General features: G+C 38.6%; 2 protein-coding genes across 3 annotated transcripts in view; one reads left to right on the top strand and one right to left on the bottom strand.

Annotated features, from left to right (window-relative positions):
- The window catches only part of ABCB11 (ATP binding cassette subfamily B member 11), a 34,977-nt gene extending 21,380 nt beyond the window's left edge, over window positions 1–13,597 (bottom strand). The window contains exons 1-9 of the mRNA XM_026048167.1: window positions 13,520–13,597; window positions 10,188–10,290; window positions 8,358–8,379; window positions 7,430–7,471; window positions 7,287–7,335; window positions 5,514–5,755; window positions 4,297–4,384; window positions 3,093–3,226; window positions 1,132–1,303 (exon numbers count right to left, since the gene is read on the bottom strand). Coding sequence (XP_025903952.1) covers window positions 1,132–1,303; window positions 3,093–3,226; window positions 4,297–4,384; window positions 5,514–5,755; window positions 7,287–7,335; window positions 7,430–7,471; window positions 8,358–8,379; window positions 10,188–10,263 — 825 coding nt within the window. The 5' untranslated portion in view covers window positions 10,264–10,290; window positions 13,520–13,597. The remainder of the gene's footprint in view (window positions 1–1,131; window positions 1,304–3,092; window positions 3,227–4,296; window positions 4,385–5,513; window positions 5,756–7,286; window positions 7,336–7,429; window positions 7,472–8,357; window positions 8,380–10,187; window positions 10,291–13,519) is intronic.
- Window positions 831–21,421, top strand: LOC112954704 (dehydrogenase/reductase SDR family member 9-like). Of its 2 annotated transcripts, none has more exons than XM_026048057.1 (5): window positions 831–844; window positions 17,272–17,619; window positions 19,091–19,349; window positions 20,247–20,410; window positions 21,110–21,421. In XM_026048057.1, exons 2-5 carry the CDS (start codon window positions 17,301–17,303, stop codon window positions 21,334–21,336), a joined length of 969 nt encoding a protein of 322 aa, XP_025903842.1. In that variant the 5' UTR covers window positions 831–844; window positions 17,272–17,300; the 3' UTR covers window positions 21,337–21,421. The 2 variants fall into 2 exon arrangements, with proteins under 2 accessions (XP_025903842.1, XP_025903782.1); XM_026047997.1 differs by lacking the exon at window positions 831–844 and adding an exon at window positions 2,533–2,623.
- The last annotated feature ends 666 nt before the right edge of the window (window positions 21,422–22,087 follow it).

Raw genomic sequence — 22,087 nt, 5'->3', positions numbered from 1 at the left:
CCAGGCCATGCTGCCTGGGCTAGCAGCAAACACCTCTCTCCCCAGTGTTCCACAGCGTACTCTGGAATCCAGAGCTACTAGTGGTCAAAGCTGCTCAGATTCATAGAAAGAAAAGCCAGTATTCCACTGGACTTCAGGAATGACATGTCACTGGAAGTTGTAAAGCATCATTTTGATTTCCCTCTTCAAATACTCTACCCCATGCATCTATCAGCCACTTTTGGAGACAGGAAACCAGGCCAGGTTGACCCAGCGTTTAACTTCTTTATGGGAGAAAACAAAGACCTCATCTGGAAAGGCTCAGCAGGAGGAAATACCAAGCAGCATGTATTTGAAAGGAAAGAGTTGGGGATAGAGAAATAAGCACGGAAAAGAAAAAATTATAAAGGAGAATGAGCTCAGAGAGGTAGGGTTTTATTTCATTCCCAGCAGAATGCTGCTCTCCCACTCATATCATATCATATCATATCATATCATATCATTCATATCATCTACTTGCAGTCACAGCACAAGCAATGAAAAATAAGCAGGAAGAAGATAAATTTCCAGAATTACATATAGGTTTGATTGCAAAAGGATAAGAAACTCTTCCTAGAATGGAAGAAGGGAAATAGCAACAGGGCTGAATCTCAGTGAGGAATACAGGAGATTGAAAGGAAGGAACAAAAATTGCCCAGCCCTGCTGAGTAAGAGATTAGAGGTGAAAATGCTGAGGAGCCTGAAATTCCCCTCCTCCATGTGGTTCCTCTTCACAGTGAAAAGAAGGTGGAGGGAGTGGGAGGAGAAAGAGACAGAAACAGCTGGCAGAGGATACAGGAGCTGCTGGGAACAGCGACAGCTTGAGGTGAGTCTGAATACTCTTTTCACATGCTTTAAAGCTCCTGGACTGGATGGCCTCCATCCCCCTAGCCTTTGCAGAGAACTCAACTCCAACACAGAGCAAACATTTAAACAGCTCTGTAGTGACAGGGATGGTAGAGGACAGCTCTGTAGAGAGGGATGCTGCAGGCCAGGACTGCCTGTAACTTCCAATAGGTGCTATCACCTTCTCTTCCAGCAACTCCTCCAGCTCTCTGACATGGTCCTTCCTGCTCACTGCACCCAGGCAGGGATCTCACACAACTCACTCACCAAGCCGTAGAGGGCCGCTCCAATCCCTATTAGCGGGCTCACTGCAATGATAACCAAAGTCAGTTTCCAGCCACTGACAAATCCCAGCAGGAATCCACTCACAAAGGTAGTAAAGCGCTGGATAAAAACTGCTACTTGATCAGCAATAGCCTCGTTAATTTTGTTAATGTCACTAGAAAACAAGAATAAAAAAAAAAAAAAGATAAAAGATCATGAAGCATTTTTGTTACAAGGTTAGGGCACATTTAACTTGTGTGCTTTCTCCAGGAGAGGCCCTGGAACCTTCCTCTCCCCTATTCTTACCTTCCTCACTTCTTCTACAGACCCTAGGCTACAGTGAGGACATCTGGAGCTTTTGCAGTGGCAGGAAGTGTTTATGTATGAATACTTCAGAAAACATATGGCTTCTCCTCAGAAAAGTTATCCTGCCAGCTATCTCCTCCACTACCTGGTTCTTTACTACTGGGCCCGTGTTGATTCCAAAGAGGAAGCAGGGACATCACAGCTAGAAGATAATGGGAAAACAGCACAGCTGATATGGCATTCCTCCCATCATACAGCACTAACTATGTAACATAAAGCTTTGCTGAGTGGCGAGGGAGAGGGAAGAGGTCTGTAACCCTCTTCGCAGTTTCACTTTCCAAAACCTAGTTCCCCTCTAACTTTTCAGATAGTTTATTTTCTAAATGAGAGATGAACAGGATATAGTGGAGGGCTATGTTACTGCTGCAAGCTCTGGAAAAACATCAAGGCAGCTCTGACATCTGAGGCATGGTGGGGCAAGGGTTAACATTCTTGGCTCCTAATGCATCCAGAGAGTTGGTGGGGGAGTTTTCTGCTCTTGTTCAATGCAAACAGAGGAAAAAAAAAAACTCAAAGCAAAACAGTCATTACTATTTTTGCTGTTCTTAGCTTCAGCCCTGAGATAAGTAAAATTAGGAATTCCCAGACTACATAGGATCAAGTGGCTCTGAGATTTAAAGTGCAAGTTTGTTAGCTCGTCGGTATATTAAAGCATATATTAATATATATTGATATATTAAACCAAAAGTCTATTGAAAATATAAGTGATATGTGTTGAATAAAAACATGCTTATATTTCTTCTTGAGAACATTTTTTGCAGTCAAGATCAAGAAACTGAACATTATTTATTCAAAAAATACAAAGTCAATTCTTTATTTTTACAAAAGAAATTCATCATAGATGCATAAACTCAGGATTTATTCTTCATAAGCAGAACACAAGTCATAGATTACACTGAACAGTGAGTAGAAAGTCCTGTCAGCCTCCGAAAAATATTTTGCCTAGTGTCATGAAAGGACCACAGAGAACAGGGAGCCATCTAGAGTCAGCATATTCATCACACATTCAATCTATAAACAGGAGCCATTAAGAAAAGGAGCAAGTCTTAAACTCCTAGGTTTTTCTAAGGGCTGAATCTCTACGCAGGACAAGAAAGTTTCTCCACCTACCTTGGGTCTTTTGCTAAAGGTAGGTGCTTCTCTTTTGCAGAACTTTAAGCAAGGCTCACTCTTTCCTTATAAACAACAAGTGAAAGAAAGTGTGCCCCTAATGATTTTCCTTTCCAGGAAGTGAGAGGGGGTTCAAACTACATCTCCAACCTCGGAGGAGTATCCACTGGCAGCAAGGTTATAGATCATTCTTGAGGGACTGGACTCAGGAGGAAAAAGGAAGGACAGGTGGCAAAGGTGGCAAAGAAAAAAAAGAAAAAAAGGAAAAAGATAAAAAATCATTGCAACAGAAAAGGCATCTAAGGGGAAAATTATGGAATCATGGAGGATGGGGGAAATCATAAGCCTGATCCTTGCACCAAGAAATGCCTGTGTTTTATATTAAACTATTTGGCTACTTACTGACACTTGGTATTTGGACTGCTTAGCTATTCAGAGCACCTAAGGAAGTGCAAAAATGTAGCATGTGTGTTTCCTAGATTACTTACTCAGAAATACGAGTGTTCAGTTCTCCTACAGATGTGCAGTCAAACCAGCCTATGTCCATTCTCATCACTTTCCTGAAATAAGCTTTCCTGATTTTCTGTATCTGACGAGCTGCAGCCATAACCCAAAAACTGATCTGGAATGAGAATAATGTGGCTGATGAATTGCAGTAAAATGTTTCTGCTCCTCTAAACAGGAAAAACAGTTTGGCTATTGATAACAACTACCAGTCAGATGAAATATATTCTAGCTACATAGATATGACAGTTTTTTTCTGCCCTTGATCTTTAAATAATCCTGCAACTTTTTTCAGCTTCTGAACAAGCACTTGTCTCAGTTGTGACAGGCTGAGAACAGAAACAGATAAATTCCTTGTGGAGTTACACGAATGTTGTAGACAAGAAAAAAAAAAATAATTACAGCAATAAATAAGGATGGCTGCCATCCTACCTCAGCAGAACTCTGAGATATTTTTTAGGAAGGAGAATGAGAAGTGAATTTTGTGAACATAAAAGGCTCAAGAACAGTGATCTCTTTAGCAGATTCTGCAGAAATCATCTATGCTTGTGGCTCATCTGAGGCATAAGGTTTGAACCATTACTAGAGCACATGTAAGGTGTGCTTCTTCTCCAGCACTATCTTCAGCAGCAATACTCCATATCATCTCTATAATAGAAACAGAGCTCTACTCAGTTGCCCAAATACAGGTTTATGGCATCGTTTAACAGGCCGATTGGAATACGCTCATTCTTTTGGGATGTCTCAATGTCCTAGGCCAACCTAAGTGGCACTAGATGCTTGTATGCAGGAGATGGAACGAAGCCCAAAATGTAAATACTACATTTAATGGTACAATACAAGGATGACTCATTTTCACGGCTAGTGGGCAGGATACTTAGGCAACAGGTTGTGTCAGCCACTTTCCTTATCTAACCACATTCAAGCAAACATTTCTTATGATGTGAAAGGAGCAGCATGCATTCATCTCATGGGGTAAAATGTATCCATGTAAAAAGATAAGCACTAATACAAGTAGGTCTCTGATTGCAGACTCAGCCCACAGGATTAGGAATTAAATTATCTGCTCAGCACAAATGTTGAAGTTGACTAAGCAGTTAAAGAGAACACAATTATTACAGACTTAATCATTTAGTGAGACAAATTTTGATATCAAAATATGGAATCAGAGGAAATCAAAATACTGACTTGGAGGTATCCTAACACGAGTACTGCACAACCAATTCCCGCATAGTAAGCTGCAAAATTGGTCATTTCTTGTTCAATGTCCAGCAGCCTGAAAAACAAGACAGTGATCAATACTGCTTTAATTTTCTAGAAAACTGGTGTTTCTTCAAGGTTTACATGGAAATTCAATTTTTTTTGCTGACAGATGGACGGTTTCTTAACACCATCAGCCTATTCCTAGCAATAGCTATCCCTATTGCAGAGGTAATGGAATTGGGAGGTACCAGTAAATTCTCTTCTGTCCTGCTGAGGTCCTGTAGTCTGTGAAGAGCAGATGAGAGATGCCACCAGGCTGCACTGGTTATTGGTTACTCTTCTAGACTTTCGTGTGCCATAGAGAGCAAGTACCAGTCTGTTTGACCAGAACTTGCTACACTGGGAGATTTTTAGCCAAAAGGGAACACTATAATCATGTATCTTAAACAGAGGTGCCTATGTTTATAGATATCTAGTGTCATTTTTGATGCTCTGATGTATTCTGCATGATCTCCAGCAGCTGCTACAGAATAGAGGTCTCTGAGAAATCAGGTACCTGATCAGCTTGGAAAGCCTGGGGAAAACAATTTGACCTTATATTCCCACATTTAGGAATCTGAATCACTTCCCATAGGCTTGGAATGTCAGAGACCGCTAATCAATTATCTAATTTAGTATCATTCAGAGATTAGAAAACTCTCGGAATGATACATTAAACTCACAACCTTAGAAAAAGCTACAGGTTCATATTTGGCTTTGGCATATACCTGTATCTGTAGGTATCATCTTGACTCTATTTTTTATAGTTAATAAAAAGAAACAGGCACTCCTATAGGGCAGTTCATCTGACCTGCCTTAGACACGTAGGCCGAACAAATTGCATCCTAGAAGCACTCATTTCTCTTCAGTGACTAGAAACAGTTTAGTTAACTTGCTCAGAAGTCAGCAGACACTTACAGGTGTCCAAGTAAGACAACCAGAAGTCATTACTATTGAGTGGGACATCAAAGAACATATCAGTGATTCACCAATTTCATATGTGCAGCAGGAATGTCTTTGATGTCTCCAAAACAAGAACCATGCCCCTTTTCTGCTCTACACATAGAAAATGTAAGCTTTAAAGGCTGAATTGAATCTTCCTTAGATATACATTCTCTGACAAGACTTAAAAACAAAAAGAAACAAACACATCTGCTACTTACCCACATCTTATTGACGCATTTCTTTCATTTTGATGAGTAGTACCATTGATCCACATTATGGTGTTATTTACACAGGTCTTGTTGGGGTCTTTAAGCTCTTGCATTTCAATGTCATATTCAATAAATGTGTCTGCCATAGCACCAAACACAAGCAACATGGCTGGCTGGGCTGCTCCATGAAGAACAGCACAGAAGCTGCCCACAGTCATCATTAAGATTTCCATAGATGAAGAAAATCGAAACTAAAGAAATGAAAAAAAATCTCTGTTCAGAAGCAGTCTTCATGCTGTCTGTGTGCCTATGAGTCATTAACCCGGTGAATCAGATATAAAATTATTCTCCTTCAATTTCAGAACTCTCCTCACTACAGATAACAGACAAATCTCTCCCTGCCCTCTAATCTAATTATATCTAAGATTACAGTCTCCTAAGTTATTATAAGCTCCTTTCATGTAGCTGAGAACAGAATCTGAGCAGATGATTGACTGTATCATCATTCTGATAGTCAAATATCACTGCACACTATCATTATTCCAGATGCTGGTTCAAAGACTTAGAATATGGAGTTAAAATGCATGTATGCCCTATTACTCTGAATTATTACTAGAAAGAAGAAAAATCAACTCAGTCAAAATAAAAGCAGGATAAAGAAAGAGTCTTTCTACAAAAAAAGAGAAGTCAGGTGACTGTAATAACCACTACTGTAACATCAGTAATAACCACTCTTTAATATATGATATCTGTGGCATCTGATGCAACCATACTTGGTTTACTAATTGCATCTTCAGAGTTAAGTATAAGCAAAATAGGTTTCTGCTTGAACAGATACTTCTCAAATACAGTCATGAAAGAGAAATTTTGCAATTTCTACAGCTTTAAAGCCCTGTACTTGCTTAGCTCCATGTAAGACAGTCCATAAGGGAAGGAAAGAGCTGTGTTCCAGTACCCCTAAGATAGAAAGCAAGATATTTTCTATTTTGTGTCTGTTAACTCCATTTCTAGCTCTGGGCATATCCAAAGTGGTAAACATGGACAGGCCTCACTCTCTTCAACTAATATAACACTAATGTAAGTGTCATTAACAACTGTGATAGTTTACCAGATAGAACACAAGCCACATGGATGGAACTTCACTGACTCAGTACTACACTGAGGACATAGGAATGTGGACACATTTCAGGCTAATTGCTTAGGCTACATCCAGAGTAAGAAAAACCTCTTCGCTTACCAGCTGCAGGGCTAGACATCTTTCTGCTGTGCTCCCTTTCAAGTATAGAAATACCCTAGGGGCCTCCAAGACCCTTCAGATGCATTATCTAAGGATAGATATTAGATATCACACAGCACTGAGTATGTCAAATAGTCACCAAATCTTAAAATATCCATATAGTAATTATAAGGGAGCCAAATCATCTGCCAAAGATCACACAGCATTTTTTTAGTAGGAATAAAAACGGACCAAGGATGCCTAATCTCCCACTGTGTTTCTAACTCTCTTTCCCTATATCCACAAACAGGTTCAATATAATGCATTTAATAGATTATTATGACACAAATATTGATGATCAATACCCAGCTGACAAAATGACAAAGGGTTCTATTAAATTCCTATTGATTTTAGCAGCAGGATTTCATGCCAAGTGATTTAATCCTTAGAAGTCTGGCTTAGTCAAAGCGATTCCCCACAACAACCGTATAGTGAGCCGTAAGTGAACAATCACTTATTCTGGAGCATAATACACATAAAATATTTATATACATAGCTTTCATTACCAGCTGAAAGAAGCCAACACGAGCACTGTTATTCTTCGTTTTTGATGACCTTCAAGAATAGAAAATGTACAATTATAAACTTGTACTTGATTATGTACGTCTACTGCATGCAATGATACTACACAGAACTGAATTTAACTCACTTTTTGCTTTTCTTCTTTGCAGAAGGTTCTTCATTTCCATTCCTAGCAAAAAGGAGAATTTGTGTGAATTTACATTATTCCTTTTATTTTCTTGGTTTGTTATTTGAAAATACATTTTATTTGAGACATTACATTCAGATTTTTTAAAGAAAGAGAAAAGTTATTTCTTTCAGACTCCTTTGGAGCATTTGATGGTTATTTTAAATCTTAGATATGGACTAGGGAATGATTAGCAGCGGTCAAAATGACCTGAAGGTTTATGCCTTGTTTCATAAGCAGCTCGTCAAAACACTGTTGTTGCAATGTGGGTTCTTTGAGGTCAGTTAGAGAAATGCCTGTCATCCAAATTGCTAGCTAGCCCTTATTTAAGAAAGGAAGGTTACCACTCCCTCTTACTTTGCAGGTATATTCACACACCTGTGGTGTCAGTAGAATCTCTTGTTTTCTCTCTCTGTTTTTCTTTAGCATTCACATAGTTCTGCTACTCTACACAAACAATTAAAAATCTAATGATCTTGCTCAACTATTATGAATGGGATCCATATTATAAGCAGCAATCATAAGCTGTATATTTTCAATGATGAATGAACAGTGGATTTTGAGGGTGGCTGTCTATACTGCATCAGAAAGAGTTGGCACAAATTACTGTACCCATGCCCAGTCTGCTACAGAGCTGCCCCAAGAACTAGGAAAAGCACATCCACATTTTGCTGCCATTACTCTTTTTTTAAGAGCTACTCCTTTCAGATAATACTAAGATTTTTTCAACCTACCCATGTCAGTTGTATCAAATAACAGTTCAACTTCCAGAGAATAGCTTTGCATTAAATGTCATTTTTACTACAAATGTGTCAATTTAATCTGATGATATTAACATCATTGAATATTCCTAGAAATATTGATTGTTCCATTTGTGTATACGACTTACTCTGGTTTCTTGAAGCCGTTATCTGTTAGGAGAAATAAATGCACAATCTAGTTAATTATTATTGTTGAAGACATAATCTTCTGCTGGCATGTGAAAAATAAACCCCATACTTCATGGGACCTGGCTATTCCTAAGTTATAAGGAATCTCATTCCCACTGTAGTCAGGGTCAAGAACTGACAAATGTCCAAAAATTCCTTGACAAGTTCATTTCAGATTATATTTGTTTTCTCTTGAACACATAGTCTCAAGTTTTCTATCCCCAAGATGAGAAATGATGTTCATTAAATACATAATTTAGGACATCTGCCTGAAGTTAACACATTTTTTTGCAAAGTGTTTGCTTGTACCCAAGTGAACTAGTTGAATCCTGTCTCATCAAACAATGTCCCACTATTGTATCTGCTGGAAATCCATCTCTGACATCTGAAACAAGGAGCTGTAGCTCTTCATTCTTGCATTCTGATCCACTTACAGGTCCTGCTGGAGAGTAAGAGCTATAGTCCTTGGAGTCAGGTGAATTTGCCAGACTAGTGTCTACTCTTGGAATACCCTTATCTTAGAGAAACAGAATTACACTACCCAGTATAACTGTGCTGTAGGTCCTCCTTAGGTCCCAAAACAGATCTCAGTTTTCAAGAGATGTTGTTAAGGATGACATACCCCAAAAATGTACAGTCTTTATCACTATCCAAATGGATTGCTGTAAAAATTAACCTGACAGATAGAAAGAAAAAAAGAAAACTCACCCCAGATTAAAAAGCTTTTCACCCCTTTTCAAGCTGCATTTTGTACAGAGCCTAGTCTACCCCAAAACAGCCAGTTTTGTAATGAAACAGGTGAAACAAGGAGTAAATGCCACATTTGTATATCCCAATAGGGCCAGTGTTAAGAACACAGGCTATTTTATGCATGCTCTGAAACCTTTTATTATGTCCTAGGACAATTTTTTTTAATTAAAGCTTTAACACTTCCAAGGTTATGCCACAGCTGACAGCCTTTTTGAAGACATAGATTTGCTTAGGGAATCTTATGATATTTGAATGTGGGAATCCTTTCATGAACCCTATCAATGTGTGAAGTAGGTATGCATTATATACCTAATACAGATATATATTGTTATTTGCTATTTTCCACTATGTGCTACTATTTTGCTTTCCTGTGTACTTTAAATTTAATATATTAAACAATCCTCCATTTTGGGGGGTTTTACCTAGTTTTACACAGAAGTCTAAAAATATTTAGCTGTTCTTCATATCTCTCCTGTTCTTGTCTCTTGTTGCATTTGGACTGATAAAATGGAAAATTATACATTACAAAGAAAAAAGTGTATTAAAAGAGGAAAAAGGCAAAAGGATGAGGGGAAGGGATGTGAATCTTTGCATAGCATTACATTATTATTCTAATACAGATATGACCACATTAGATGTACTTATTGTAAGCATATCTGTAAGTATATTTGTGTTTATTCAAAGCAATACTAGAAACCATGGAAAAGAGAACTTTCAGGCCTAATCTGTGCTTGATTTTAAAAGAATGGCCATAGATTTCCTAGTAAAGGTCCTTTAAATGTACACCAAAGTGATGAGTAAAAGAATGTAAATAGATATTGCCAATATGTAGGCTGAGTAAGGATTGCCCTAAAGTAGGGATTGTTACACTATTTTCATTGAAAAGTTGTCTTGCAAACAGTTTACCCACAACTTCACAGAACAGCAGCAGGTACCACATAACTAGACTACTTGCTTTGTATTAGCTCCTCTTAAGCCATTCACTTTCTATTTTACATGCTTTGTAAAATTAGAAACAGAAGGAAGAGTAAATTTCTTACATTTGCCATCTGAGTCAAAAGCATAGTTATCCTCTCCCACTCTCTTAATGCTGCGCAGAATAACAGGGTCAGACATGATGACTAGTTCCTTAAATCAGATGTTCTGAAGAGAAAAAAGAAAAAGTGTCAGCACATTTTTGTTTCTGAACATGCAACAATATTGCCTCAGGGTCCTGCTCCCTCAGTTTCACCCGCCTTGAAACTACAGAGAAGAAAGATATCTCAGAGAAGCACATATAACCCTCTCCAACTAAAAAATGCTAATCCTTCAAAAGACTTACCCTCACGAGTACCATATCCAAATGAGTCCTATCCAGCAGGTATTTTTTTGCTACATAACTGCCATCCACTACAAACAATGCTGGCCCTATTAACAGCCATAATATAATCATCTATTGCTTGCAAGTCAGGCTGACTCTCAACCTAAGTCTTTTTCTCTTTTTTATCATCTTCTCCTGAATCTCATATACACAGCTTTGCCACATAGGTCACTGAATCATCAATAAATTGGGCTGCAAAGACTATCAAAAGCCACTCTGTTAGTTCTAAACATTCAAGCCAGAATTTAATTATTTCTGTGTCATTTTTGACCGGTGTTCATTATCCTTGAGTGCCCGAGGACAGATGTTCCACACCTCCCTAAGCAATTCTGCTTTCTTCACTATTCTGATTGTTAAGTTTTTTTTTTTTTTTTTTTAATTATGACACGTGAGATTCAGATTAGACATTAAGCCTATTACTACCTCTGCAATCCATCACAGATACGGCACCAAAAATTCTCTTCCACTTGGCAATTTGCTGTATTTATTTCAAAAATACTAGGAGGGATCCCTCTCCCTTGGTTAAGGAAACCAATTTGTTCAATTTTCCATTGCAGGTTTTAGTTCCCAAACTTCTGGGAAACTGTTCTCTTCTGGATTCTATCATACATTTCTGAAAGTGATGAGTGCCTAACAGCATTGTTGCACTGATCTTACCAATGCCAAGCAAAGCAGGATTATTTCACCTGTCCTCTCACATCGGTTATATTCCTACTTAGACAGCCCAGTATGACCTTTGTCTTTCTTCACCATAGTATCGCATTGTCGATGTATGTTCCATTCGTGATTGACTAAAACCACACAGGCAAGTGTGGTTTTAGAGAGCTGGTTGCTTTCCAGACTATATTTTCACAGTCAATTCTGCATGCCTGCAAGCCGTTATTTCATAGCACTATGTCTTCCTTCTTTCAACCCATTTTCCAAGTCTGTCAAGATGAACTTGAATTCCAGTCCTGCCCTTCAGCATTTCATCCTCTTCAGCATGCAGGCTCTTCTGTCTTTATGTCATGTTCAAATTTAACGTGTATTCTCTATTCTGTCATCCACCTTATTATCAGTATTTCCAGACAATGCAAGAAACAAGATAGACCTCCTCAACACAGCCTTTCATTCTGACATTGATCCATTGATCACTACTCTATGGATGTGTCTTTTCTTGCTTAAAAGACTGATGGGCAGAGAGGATTTGTTAATCCCCTAGCCAGCAAATTCGAACACCGTTATATTCTGTGACCCAAATTCTCTCCTCAAGGGGGTAAAGTCAAATCACCAAAAAGTCTGGCCAGGACTATGATAGTCATTTGTAATATAAAATTATACATACAGAGATGTTCCATTTTCACATGCTATGAAACAATCATAATCATAAAACTTCCCATAAAACAGGAACCAAACAGGGCTATGGCATTTGTTTGGCTAAAGCGTCCTTGTGATGTGCAGCTTCCCAAGGTCTCTCTGCTGTTCAGATGACAAAGAATAACAAAGTATTACCAGGTTCTGCCTAGAAGGAAAGGGAAGCATTGTACAAACCATTTGGGTTTCGCCTGGGACCTGATGTAAGAGAATTTCCAAAGGGCCTAATTTCCAGATGCGATTATTCAGTTTACATTTAAGGCATGAACACAGAAATGCAGCTTCTCAAAACCAGTAAGCATTATGCTACAAATTCCTTGTGACTCTACTTCTCACTAGTAGAAAAAGAAATATTCACTCATTTATTCATGGAAAACAAAGTTTGTTCTCTTTTTCTCTCTCCTGCTTTTTTCTGTGGCTGATTAGCTAAAATAGTCTGAGCCAGAACATGTTTGTTCAAATCATGCTAAAGTTACACAAGTTTTTTTAAGAAAAAGAATTTCTCATTTTTGGCAGTTTTGTCATTTTTCACATTCTTGAGATTTGAGTGGGGAGAAGGGAAAGCATATTTGTTTAAAATAAATCTTCCTGTGACATATCTAAAATGTGTCAATTCAGTTGCAAAGTTGGAGCAAGAGATCAAAAAAACCCAGACTTTTTGCCTTTTACAAAATCTGAAAAGTTTAACAGTGTTGAGAGAGACAATGGAAAGCTCTGTATGTAGACAACCTAAGGTTTCCTAATTTTTTAAAACTTAAACATATATTTGAGCAGTTTTAAGAAGGACATAGTTTAAAAAAAAAGTATGAATAAATTTCAAAGAAAGACATCAGTATGATAAAAATAGTAAGACTGCAATATTTTCTTGTTTTCTATTACAGTTTTTCAGATTTTGGGTTCATATGGCAAAAATACTTTTTGCTAAATTAGTAACATACAGAAGATTAAAACTGCAACCATATAGTCCTGTTTTCTCCTGCAAAATATAATTCATCACAATAATAACTTTATTAGCAATTTGTCCTTAAACATGAAGCCATCATTTCCTTCTAGATCAGGTACTGACTGCTTTCATTGTTTACTACACGATAATGCAACTGTATAAGAAAACTGAGCTTCAAGTCAAATTTGACTTTATATTGAAGTTACTGCAATTGTAAATGTTACCTGGATCATCAAAACATGTGTCCTGCTGCAATAAAGATTTGATGCTATTTCCTATTCTACTAGCAAAGTAAATCCAAAACACGAAGATGATATTTACATGCATCTTCCAGCAGCTTTAAAACACATAATAAAATCACAGCAATTACAAATTTGATTTAAAGTTAGTGATACTCAAATCTTTGAACCATACTATCAAATCTGGCACTCAGGTACAAATCCCAGAGCCTATAAATTTACAAAGAGGGCAAAAGAAAAGTAAAGCAAAGTCACTACTCTCTCTGCCTCATCCCCTTTCAGCTATTCATTATGTAATTATAATCATACAACATTTGCTGTTGAGGAAGTCTCATTTCAGTGCTAGCTCTTCAGTGTATTTTAACACTGTGACATATATTTCACAACTGACTTTTTCAGTTCAGAAAGGCGTCTTTCATTTCAGGAAGTTTCATCAGTTAACTGTGAAACATTAAACGTGATGGATCTGTTACTTACCTGAGAGTGTGAAAAAATATGTATCATAAAACAAATCGCAAGGATCCAGCTGAACTAGTCAGTGATGCACCCAGCCATTTCCCATCACAATTTCATTATTGTAACCTATTTGTAAGGATTTAACCTTTAAATTGGGCATTGGTTATTTGCACCTGGGTCAGTAACCGTGCGGTCATCATGGCTACAGTTCATTGACATCTAAATGGGGGTTTAAATTTGACTAATGCAATCTCACAACAGCAAGTCAGGACACTTGGAAAGCAGATCCATGGGTGGAGACCAAAGTGTCTTCTAAAGCATAAATAAAATTGCACACAACAGATGTATAGAAGGAGACTGTTAGGGCACTTCATCAATTATAGAACAGAACTGCTTTAGCAACACAGTAATTGAGTGTACACTACTGTCTCTGCAGTAAATATAATTTTCAGTGTTGATTTGTTCAATTTAAAGTATTGGTGAACAGCAAGCAAACTGGTTCAGAGATTAATCTAAATTCAGATTAAATATATACACATATTTATTTCAAACTTTGGTTTTCCAACCCACAGCTTTTTCCTGTCCTCATGGAGTCTAAAATGTTATCGTTGCCCATTAGAATGATGTAGATTTTGGAAAATGGAAACTGTTGCCTAGTAGTGACTTCTCACTGGAGACAGGCCTGCCACGGATTTCCCAGTGGGACAGTTTGGGGAGGACAATGCTATAAGCCCAGCCAGTGTCATCCACAGAGTTTGGAGGTGACTGGAAAACATAGCTTAGTTTCAAATAAACAGCAGAGATGAGGCCAGTTATCACTAGTGACAGCCCTGACTGATCTGACAGGACAAAAGAGGCAATGCTTTAATTGGAGTGACTGTCAACTCTCCTCGCTCCTCTGGGCTTTCAAACTTTCCAAGTTTGAAATGTTTCAATGCACAAAACTGCTTCCTGATTAAAAGTAGCTCATTGGAATTCTGCTTTCCTTACTTAACATTCACTTTAGTATATACAGAGACCACGTAACCAAATACAAACCTCATGTTTTCTCCAGTTTTTGTAACAAAAAAGACTACATCTAGACCCACACATACAGCTAGCTGTGAGATTAACATCAGCAGAGAGAACTTCAAAGCACTAATTACTTAGTCCAAATTATCCTACAGTCAGAGGAAGAGAAAAATCATTTAGAGGGCTGGACATAAGAGTGGAGGGAATGGAAAACAGAGCAGAACTCCGTATTACTTCATTCCCCACGGGTAGCTTCTCCTGGAGCTAAAGGCCAAAGATCAGCAAGTTGCAATGCCTTTTTCTTTCCCAGTACTCCAGCAGAGCTTACGTTTGGGATGCAGTGAAGTCTAGCACGTCCAGATAGGGCTGGGCTTGCCAAACACAGTACATTACCTTTAGCTTTACACAGATTACTTCAACCTTTTCACAAATTACTTCAGCATTTTTACTTGAAAGACTTTGCCCATCTAAGCATTCAGAGAGTATATGCAGGGCCTGCTTCACTCTGCTAGTGGAGTGGATTTAGACACTGATGAATTGGAGCTGAGACTACAGACTGCCCTTTAAGGGCTCTGCATCTATTCAAACCTTCGTTTCTCTCAACTCATGCTCACAGAAAGTCCTGAAGCTTAAGAAATTCTGACCCCGACTTTATGATGTGAACCAGAAAAAGAACAGTCACTTAAGTGACTCAAAATATTGGGGAGGCAGGAAATATTTCAGAGAATATTTCGGAAGCTGCCTAGCTCATCATTCGGGTATCCAGGCCCCTTATTTACCTCAGCTGTTAGATGACAATAGTTAGATGACAATTGTTAGATGACAAATGAGTCTGCTTTGCTCTACAGATCTCCATTTTGTTGGACACATTTGAATGTTGGCAGCCGAAGACCCTTGGGGCTTTTGAACAGGAGCCCCTTATTGCTTTGCCTGATGGAAACTAGAGCAAAACATAATTAGACTTTTTTTGATCTTTTTTTTTTTTTTTTTTTTTTTTTNTTTTTTTTTTTTTTTTTTTTTTTTTTTGTGACTCTCTCCTTAAAAAAACAAAACAAAACAAAACAAAAAAAAATGCCAGAGGGGGGATCTTTACACCGCAAGCTGGGCCTGTTGAGAGCAGGTCTACTACTTGCAGCTATCTCTAGATATCTGCACTGGTATAAAGTCCCACCAGGCCATTGATTAGAGCTCCCAGGGGCTAGAGGCAACTAAATGGCACTCCTGACTGGGGAACGGGGGTACATATCTGTAGACATGGCTGTTCCCAGGCAAAGATGAGGGTGCAATGCACTAGGCTAAGACCTTTTTGAGTCGAGCTGACATATCTTTTTTTAAGATTAAAGATCAATTTATATAACCTTTCTTCTTCTTCTTCTAATGTGAATTATCTGGTTATTTAGTTAATATCTACTTTATATTTGAAGTAGCTCATGATGCTGTCTCTTCCTTCTCTAATGGGTCCCTCCCTTCCCAGTTCTCCTCCCCTAGGCCCCACGGCTTGGCCCCAGCAGGCAGGGCCCTGTCAGGCCTTAGCAGAGGGGCCCTGGCTGCACCCGCGGGGTGTCAAGGCCCCGTGACAACTTCACATTTGCAAAAGAGGGTGAAGGCAAAGCAAGGATGGACTTCATGCTAATGCTTTTCTCCTGTGTGCATTCCACAGAAATATGGAAACTCTAAACAAAAGAAAGAATAAAGAGAATGAATTGTTTTCCTAAAAAAAATATACTTTAATAATTGTCACACAAGGAGGAAAAACAGCCAAGAAGGTGCTGATTCGGTTATGCATGCACTCAGATCCAAAAAATGTTTCATTTTCTTAACTAAGGAACTGTGAAATGCTACACAGGCAGAACAGTTCCCTCATTATTTAATCATACTTTCTTTGGGCCTGATGCTGCAGGGAAGTTAAGCAACTAAAATTATCATGTCTACATTGAAATTTCTGCAACACCACATGCAACTTCTAGACAATAGGCCGCATTTATAGCCAGCACACATACTTACGTAAGCAGGCAGTATAAGCAGCCACAGGACTTGCAATAACGTTAAGGTATTCACAGCTGCTTCTTGGTATGTTGACTAGCCCCATTATGTAGGTTCTTCCCACCTGCATTTTGTGGTACTGAAGTTATCATACTGCCAGACATTCACCCTGGCAGGGGAAGTGTCCATTCTCAGGGACAGCTGCATTGATGGGAATTTACTCTTGGAGAGGCAAAGTGGTAGTACTGTTACCCTCCTTTTTAACAGTCTGGCACAGAAAGCCAAAATTTTAGCAAAATTAATTATGTTTTTTTTTCCTGCCTACCCTTGCTTAAGAATCCACAGCAAAGAGAAAGGTTCCAGCTCCCACTGATACTGCATAGCCTATTGCTGCTAATTTTCCCGGGTCACACTCTCCTGTTTTCTAGGAATAGACACAATGTTCAGACATTTCAGCTGGTTGCCATGCAGGCCTTTGCAAACATTTCATCTTTGCTACTCTTCTCCAGTGTTTCTCTCAGACACGTTCCCTAGGAGCTGTGGTTGCAAACTGGCCCTAGCAACCTAAGATGCATTATTCTACGTAACCCTACTATAATATATCCCAAGTCCTCATTTCTGCAGGAGCAAGAATGCTATTGCTGTGTTAGCACAAGGAGGCAACTTGTCTGAACTGTGCCTGCTCCTCTCAATAGCTGTGGTTAGCATATTCATTAAGAGGAAAAACAAACAAAACTAAAGCAACTTTTAAAACTAGCAGTTGCTGTTTTTTGTTTCAGGAGAAAGCACCCAGAAGACTTCTGTAAAAATGCTTTTCTATATACTACTCCTCCTTGGCATCTTTTTTCTATGGTGGCATTGGAGGGCAAGAGATGAGCTGAAGGTTACAAATCTCGCTGGCAAATATATGTTCATCACTGGGTGCGACACAGGCTTTGGAAATCTTGCAGCAAAGACTTTTGATCAAAAGGGATTTCGTGTTTTTGCTGGTTGTCTGACTGAAAAGGGAGCCAAAGAGCTGGCAGCAGTGACCTCCAAGAAGCTTCAGACAGTACTGCTGGATGTGAAAGATTCAGACCGTGTTAAGGAAGTGGCTGCTTGGATCAAAAATGAAGTTCAGTCCGAAGGTTAGTTCCAGGATATCTGAGAACAACAAAATCCCAAATCCAACCGTCACCCTTGCTACATACTTCCTGAGCTGCATTACCAGGACAGGGAACAAATAACACAATCTCTGCCTAATAGAAATAAATAATTGCTATTTTAAAAATTGAGTATGTGTATGACTTATAAACAATCATTATGCCATGAGCAAAAATATAGTTGAACTCTAGTGAATAACTCTGCATATAACTACTATTTTGGAATAGTGCTTACATGCCATCAAAAAAACAAACAAACAAAAAAAATCCCAGCATCCCATATCCCTGATCCCAATAAGTTCTACAAGACAAATTGGCTGTTACTGATGCCAACTGATTTTAGTAGGACCAGTATTGCCACAGAGTTTGCAAGGGTATACAAATCCCAAGGGCTGGATTCTGCTAACCTGGAGCCTTAAATCTGGTCTATTATGGGCCATAGTACCAATTATACTTAACATTTGACAGTTTCTTTCTAAGTGAGCTTATAAACTTGTACAGATTGCTTTTACTTGAAACCTTACTTGGTTTCAAGCCAAAGTGATACTCCCTCTGCCTATGAAAAACTATGACTGAGGTCAAATTGAATATACTATTCATTTGCACAGCTTAAATGGTCAATGCAAGAAAAGAGCTGGCTTTTAAGTTTTCACATCTTCCCATTTCTGAGGCACAGAAATGTTTAGCAAATAGATATAGCTTATTTTCCCTCTGCCCCTACCTCATTTTTAGAGATGGATGTTCATTAAAAATTTGTAAATAGATAATATAAATAATATTATAAATATCTTCCATTTCTAGTAGAATGATGATGTCATTCAGTGTAAGACATAAGCTCTCTATCCCAACAGAAATGTCCATGGGAGAAAAAAGTAATAGCTGAAATCTTCTCAGTCATTGCTTTTAAAGGTCTAAAAAGCATTTAAAAAAAAAAAAAAAAACCAAAGAGCCCAAGAGAATACATATCATATACACAAAAAAAAAAAAAAAAAAAAGAGATTGAGCTTGGTTTTGTTAACTAGATGTATTCTAGCCCTGGAAATGATGACCTTTCCTTTTTTAAAAAATAAATAAACAAACAACACAAAACTTGCAAACAGACCAGGTCTATTCCCTGCACAATTCCTGCTTTCCCATATAACTGCTCTTCCCCGAGCTTTCCTCTACTGACCTTCTCCCCCATAAAGGAGAGGAGGGAGGGGAAAAAAAAAAAAAAAAAAAAAAAAAGCAGAGATTGTAAAGGGTGCTAGAGAACATGGTGATAAAATTCAGACACAAAGACAACAGGAAACCAAGTATAAAGCTGTGTGCCCCAGGACATCCCCAAGCAATTCCTCTGTGAAACTTGGTGGCCCACTTGGTCCCTCACCCATTATCCATAAAGTTACATAGTTCAATCAATCTAACACTTTATGTGAAAATTTGCTTCCTAATTTTCTTCTTTCTTTCTCTGCAGGTCTTTGGGGACTTGTAAATAATGCTGGGATCATGGGGCTCTTAGCTCCCACAGACTGGTTGGATATCAAGCACTTCAGAGAACCAATTGAAGTTAACTTAATTGGGCTCATAAATGTCACAATAAATATGCTTCCCTTGATAAAGAAAGCAAAGGGAAGAATAGTAAATGTATCCAGCATTGGAGGTCGCATAGCATTCAGCAGTGGAGGCTACTCCCCTTCAAAATTTGGGGTAGAAGCATTTAATGACAGTTTAAGGTACAACACTCACAGAGATCAAAGACCACTTCCCCCTGCCACCATATATGCCTTTGCTCAGCACGTATTATGCCATTTTTGAGGAATAAGATAGAAGCTCTGCCGGGCACACAAAATGTCCTGAAGTGTTTCCATGGCGTAGCTAGTGCTCTTTTCTGCAGAGGGGGCTCAGATCAAGGAAACCAAGCACTCAGAAAGCAGCAGACCAGGCCCCTTAAAAAACACAAACACAGAAACACACTACAACAGAACACCCACCATCAGGAGTTACTGATATTAATTTGATATTCACTTTAGTCCTAGCTTTGTCCTCAGGTCTCATTTCCTTATTATCCTGATCATTAGAGACAGCTGGAGAACACAGTAACCCAATCCTAGGGACTATCATGGCTTCTTCATGTAATACCGGAAACAGTTTGTGTGCCCACATACTGAGTGTCATTTTAGATACCAGCAGGCATGTGAGATCCTTACAGGCATGACACAAGGCCAGGAAGAACTGCATGGATATCAAGCACCAGCTGGAGGCTAAGTGAGACCCACTAAGACATTAGAAATGGCTCTAAACACGTGCATTTAGGCAGCCAGACAGTCTCATGGATAAACTTAATAACTAACAAGCTACTGAAAGGTAAGATAGGATATGAAATCAGATATGTCTGCTATGACATAGTCACTGCCCATACATGCTCTCCCCCTGAGAAAAAGACAAGATAGCTCAGGTCTCTCTCATTTGAGACTGAACTTTGAGACAAACAGGAAGTTCACACACTTGTTTATTGTGCAGTGCATGTGTGCTCATGCGCCACACAAAGATAGAAATATAGTCAAGAGTACAGGAGAAACACTACTAATTAGAAAATTTAATGTGATGAAATCTTTGGGCTGTCTTTGTAGGAGAGACATGAAAGCTTTTGGAGTTAAAGTTTCCTGCATTGAACCTGGACTGTTCAAAACAGCATTATCAAATTCAACAAGGATTATGGAAGAAAAGGAGATTATCTGGGATCAGCTTCCTCCTAGTATTAAAAAGCAATACGGAGATGAGTATTTTAAGAACGGTGAGGCAATTTTAAAAGAACCAAAATACTTGCTAAATAGACTTACAAAATTGCATCATGTCTTCTGTCATTCTGAGTTGTTGGAAATAGTATGCTATAAAAAGTTATGGCTTGAATGCTTCTGCATAATCACAATATGGCTATCCACACAGAGGAAAGAATTGTTGTTTTATACCTGTGACACGTCATTCAAATCTCGGTTAAATATCAATTCTTTGTGCTAGCTTGTGGCTCTTGAGCAAACTTCCAAGTCGAAACACATTTATATGATGATTCCAGTGTGGATCAATATGCTTTTCTGTCATCGTCTTCATTTATCTAGTAACCAAATAGGGATTAACAGCCTCTGTTCCTATTAGCCCCAGTGGTGATGAAGTCATTCAAGAACTGTGTCTGTATTACTACTTTCCTCTGCACCTGACATATTTATATTTATTCTGAGCAATTGCCAAGACTAGTTACCTGGCCTGAGGCAATACAGTCTTTGCCATGACTATTCCAAAGCTCAGAGTAGCCAGACTGTTCTTGGAGTAAACTATATCCCAAATACATCATGGGCAGGGGACGTGAATCTCAGAAACTGCTAGGAATTTTTGCCTAGGGAGAAACCAATGAAACTGCACAAGCAAGTGTGGAGGGAGGGGTTAACTGTTCTGGCAGTCACTAAACATTTTTTTTTTTTTTTTTTAAATTTTACAGATGCAGCAAAGAAAGAAAAGCTGTCCAAGATGTGTCTTAACAGAGACATTTCATCAGTTGTTCGGTGTATGGAACATGCCCTGACGAGCCGCCACCCTTGCACCTGTTACGTTGTTGGGAGGGATGCTAAGGTTTTTTGGAACCCCCTTTCCAAAATGCCTGCAGCTGTACAAGACTTCTTTCTTCTGAGAAACAGAGCAGAGCTTGCAGCTTCACAGGCAGAGTGACATCTTTGCCAGTATAATCCCAGATGATAACCCCAAATCTCATCACAAAGACAACTTGTCTTTTATTTCAACATGAGCCAAATTGTACTGGAAATACATTTATGTAAAGGAAATAGGGTGTAAAAAAATATCTATCCAGTAACTGCTACTATTAAAAACATAATAAACCTTTTATCATTATTTTTACTTGATTCCTAAAACATAAGCCAGAGAACAAAGTCATTATTAAACTTTCAGGAATTATTGGATTTTTTTAGTTCCTCCAAATTTTGGGTGGTCAATTTGAGAATCCTTAAGGCTCCGTAAGTTCCATAAATCACTCTTAAAGTATCCTAGGAAGCCAGGGAAAGTAGCTTTCAGTCTCCTAAAACGGGAAGATAAGTCTTTTCAGTCAGAGGAAAGAATGGAAATATGGCCTTACTGTGGGAGAAACCTCTGCGGAACTCCTGCAAAACAAACTAGCAAGGAGGGTAAAATCCTCTTCCTGAGGCTACTTTTTTTAGTAGAGTCACTCCTATTTAATTTTGAAATCAAGAAAACTGTGGGTGCCTTCGCTAGGTGCAATCCTAACTAGAGAGAGAGCAAAACAAAGTGTCCTACATCCTCAAGATAGCAGGGATCCACACACCCCTTCCAGCCACATGGTTTTATAGGGCTTAGGTAAGGCAGCTCCTTGGTCAGCACAGTAAAATCCTGTCAGTCCAGCTACTTCTGTATTGCAAAGGGCTCATTGCTTTGAACTTAGATTGCA

The sequence above is a fragment of the Nothoprocta perdicaria genome, unplaced genomic scaffold (genome assembly GCF_003342845.1).
Source record: "Nothoprocta perdicaria isolate Ctin4 unplaced genomic scaffold, notPer1 scaffold_0, whole genome shotgun sequence".
Taxonomy (NCBI): domain Eukaryota; kingdom Metazoa; phylum Chordata; class Aves; order Tinamiformes; family Tinamidae; genus Nothoprocta; species Nothoprocta perdicaria.
The sequence above is the reverse complement of the archived record's forward strand: the minus strand, read 5'-3'. Positions and strand labels throughout refer to the sequence as shown.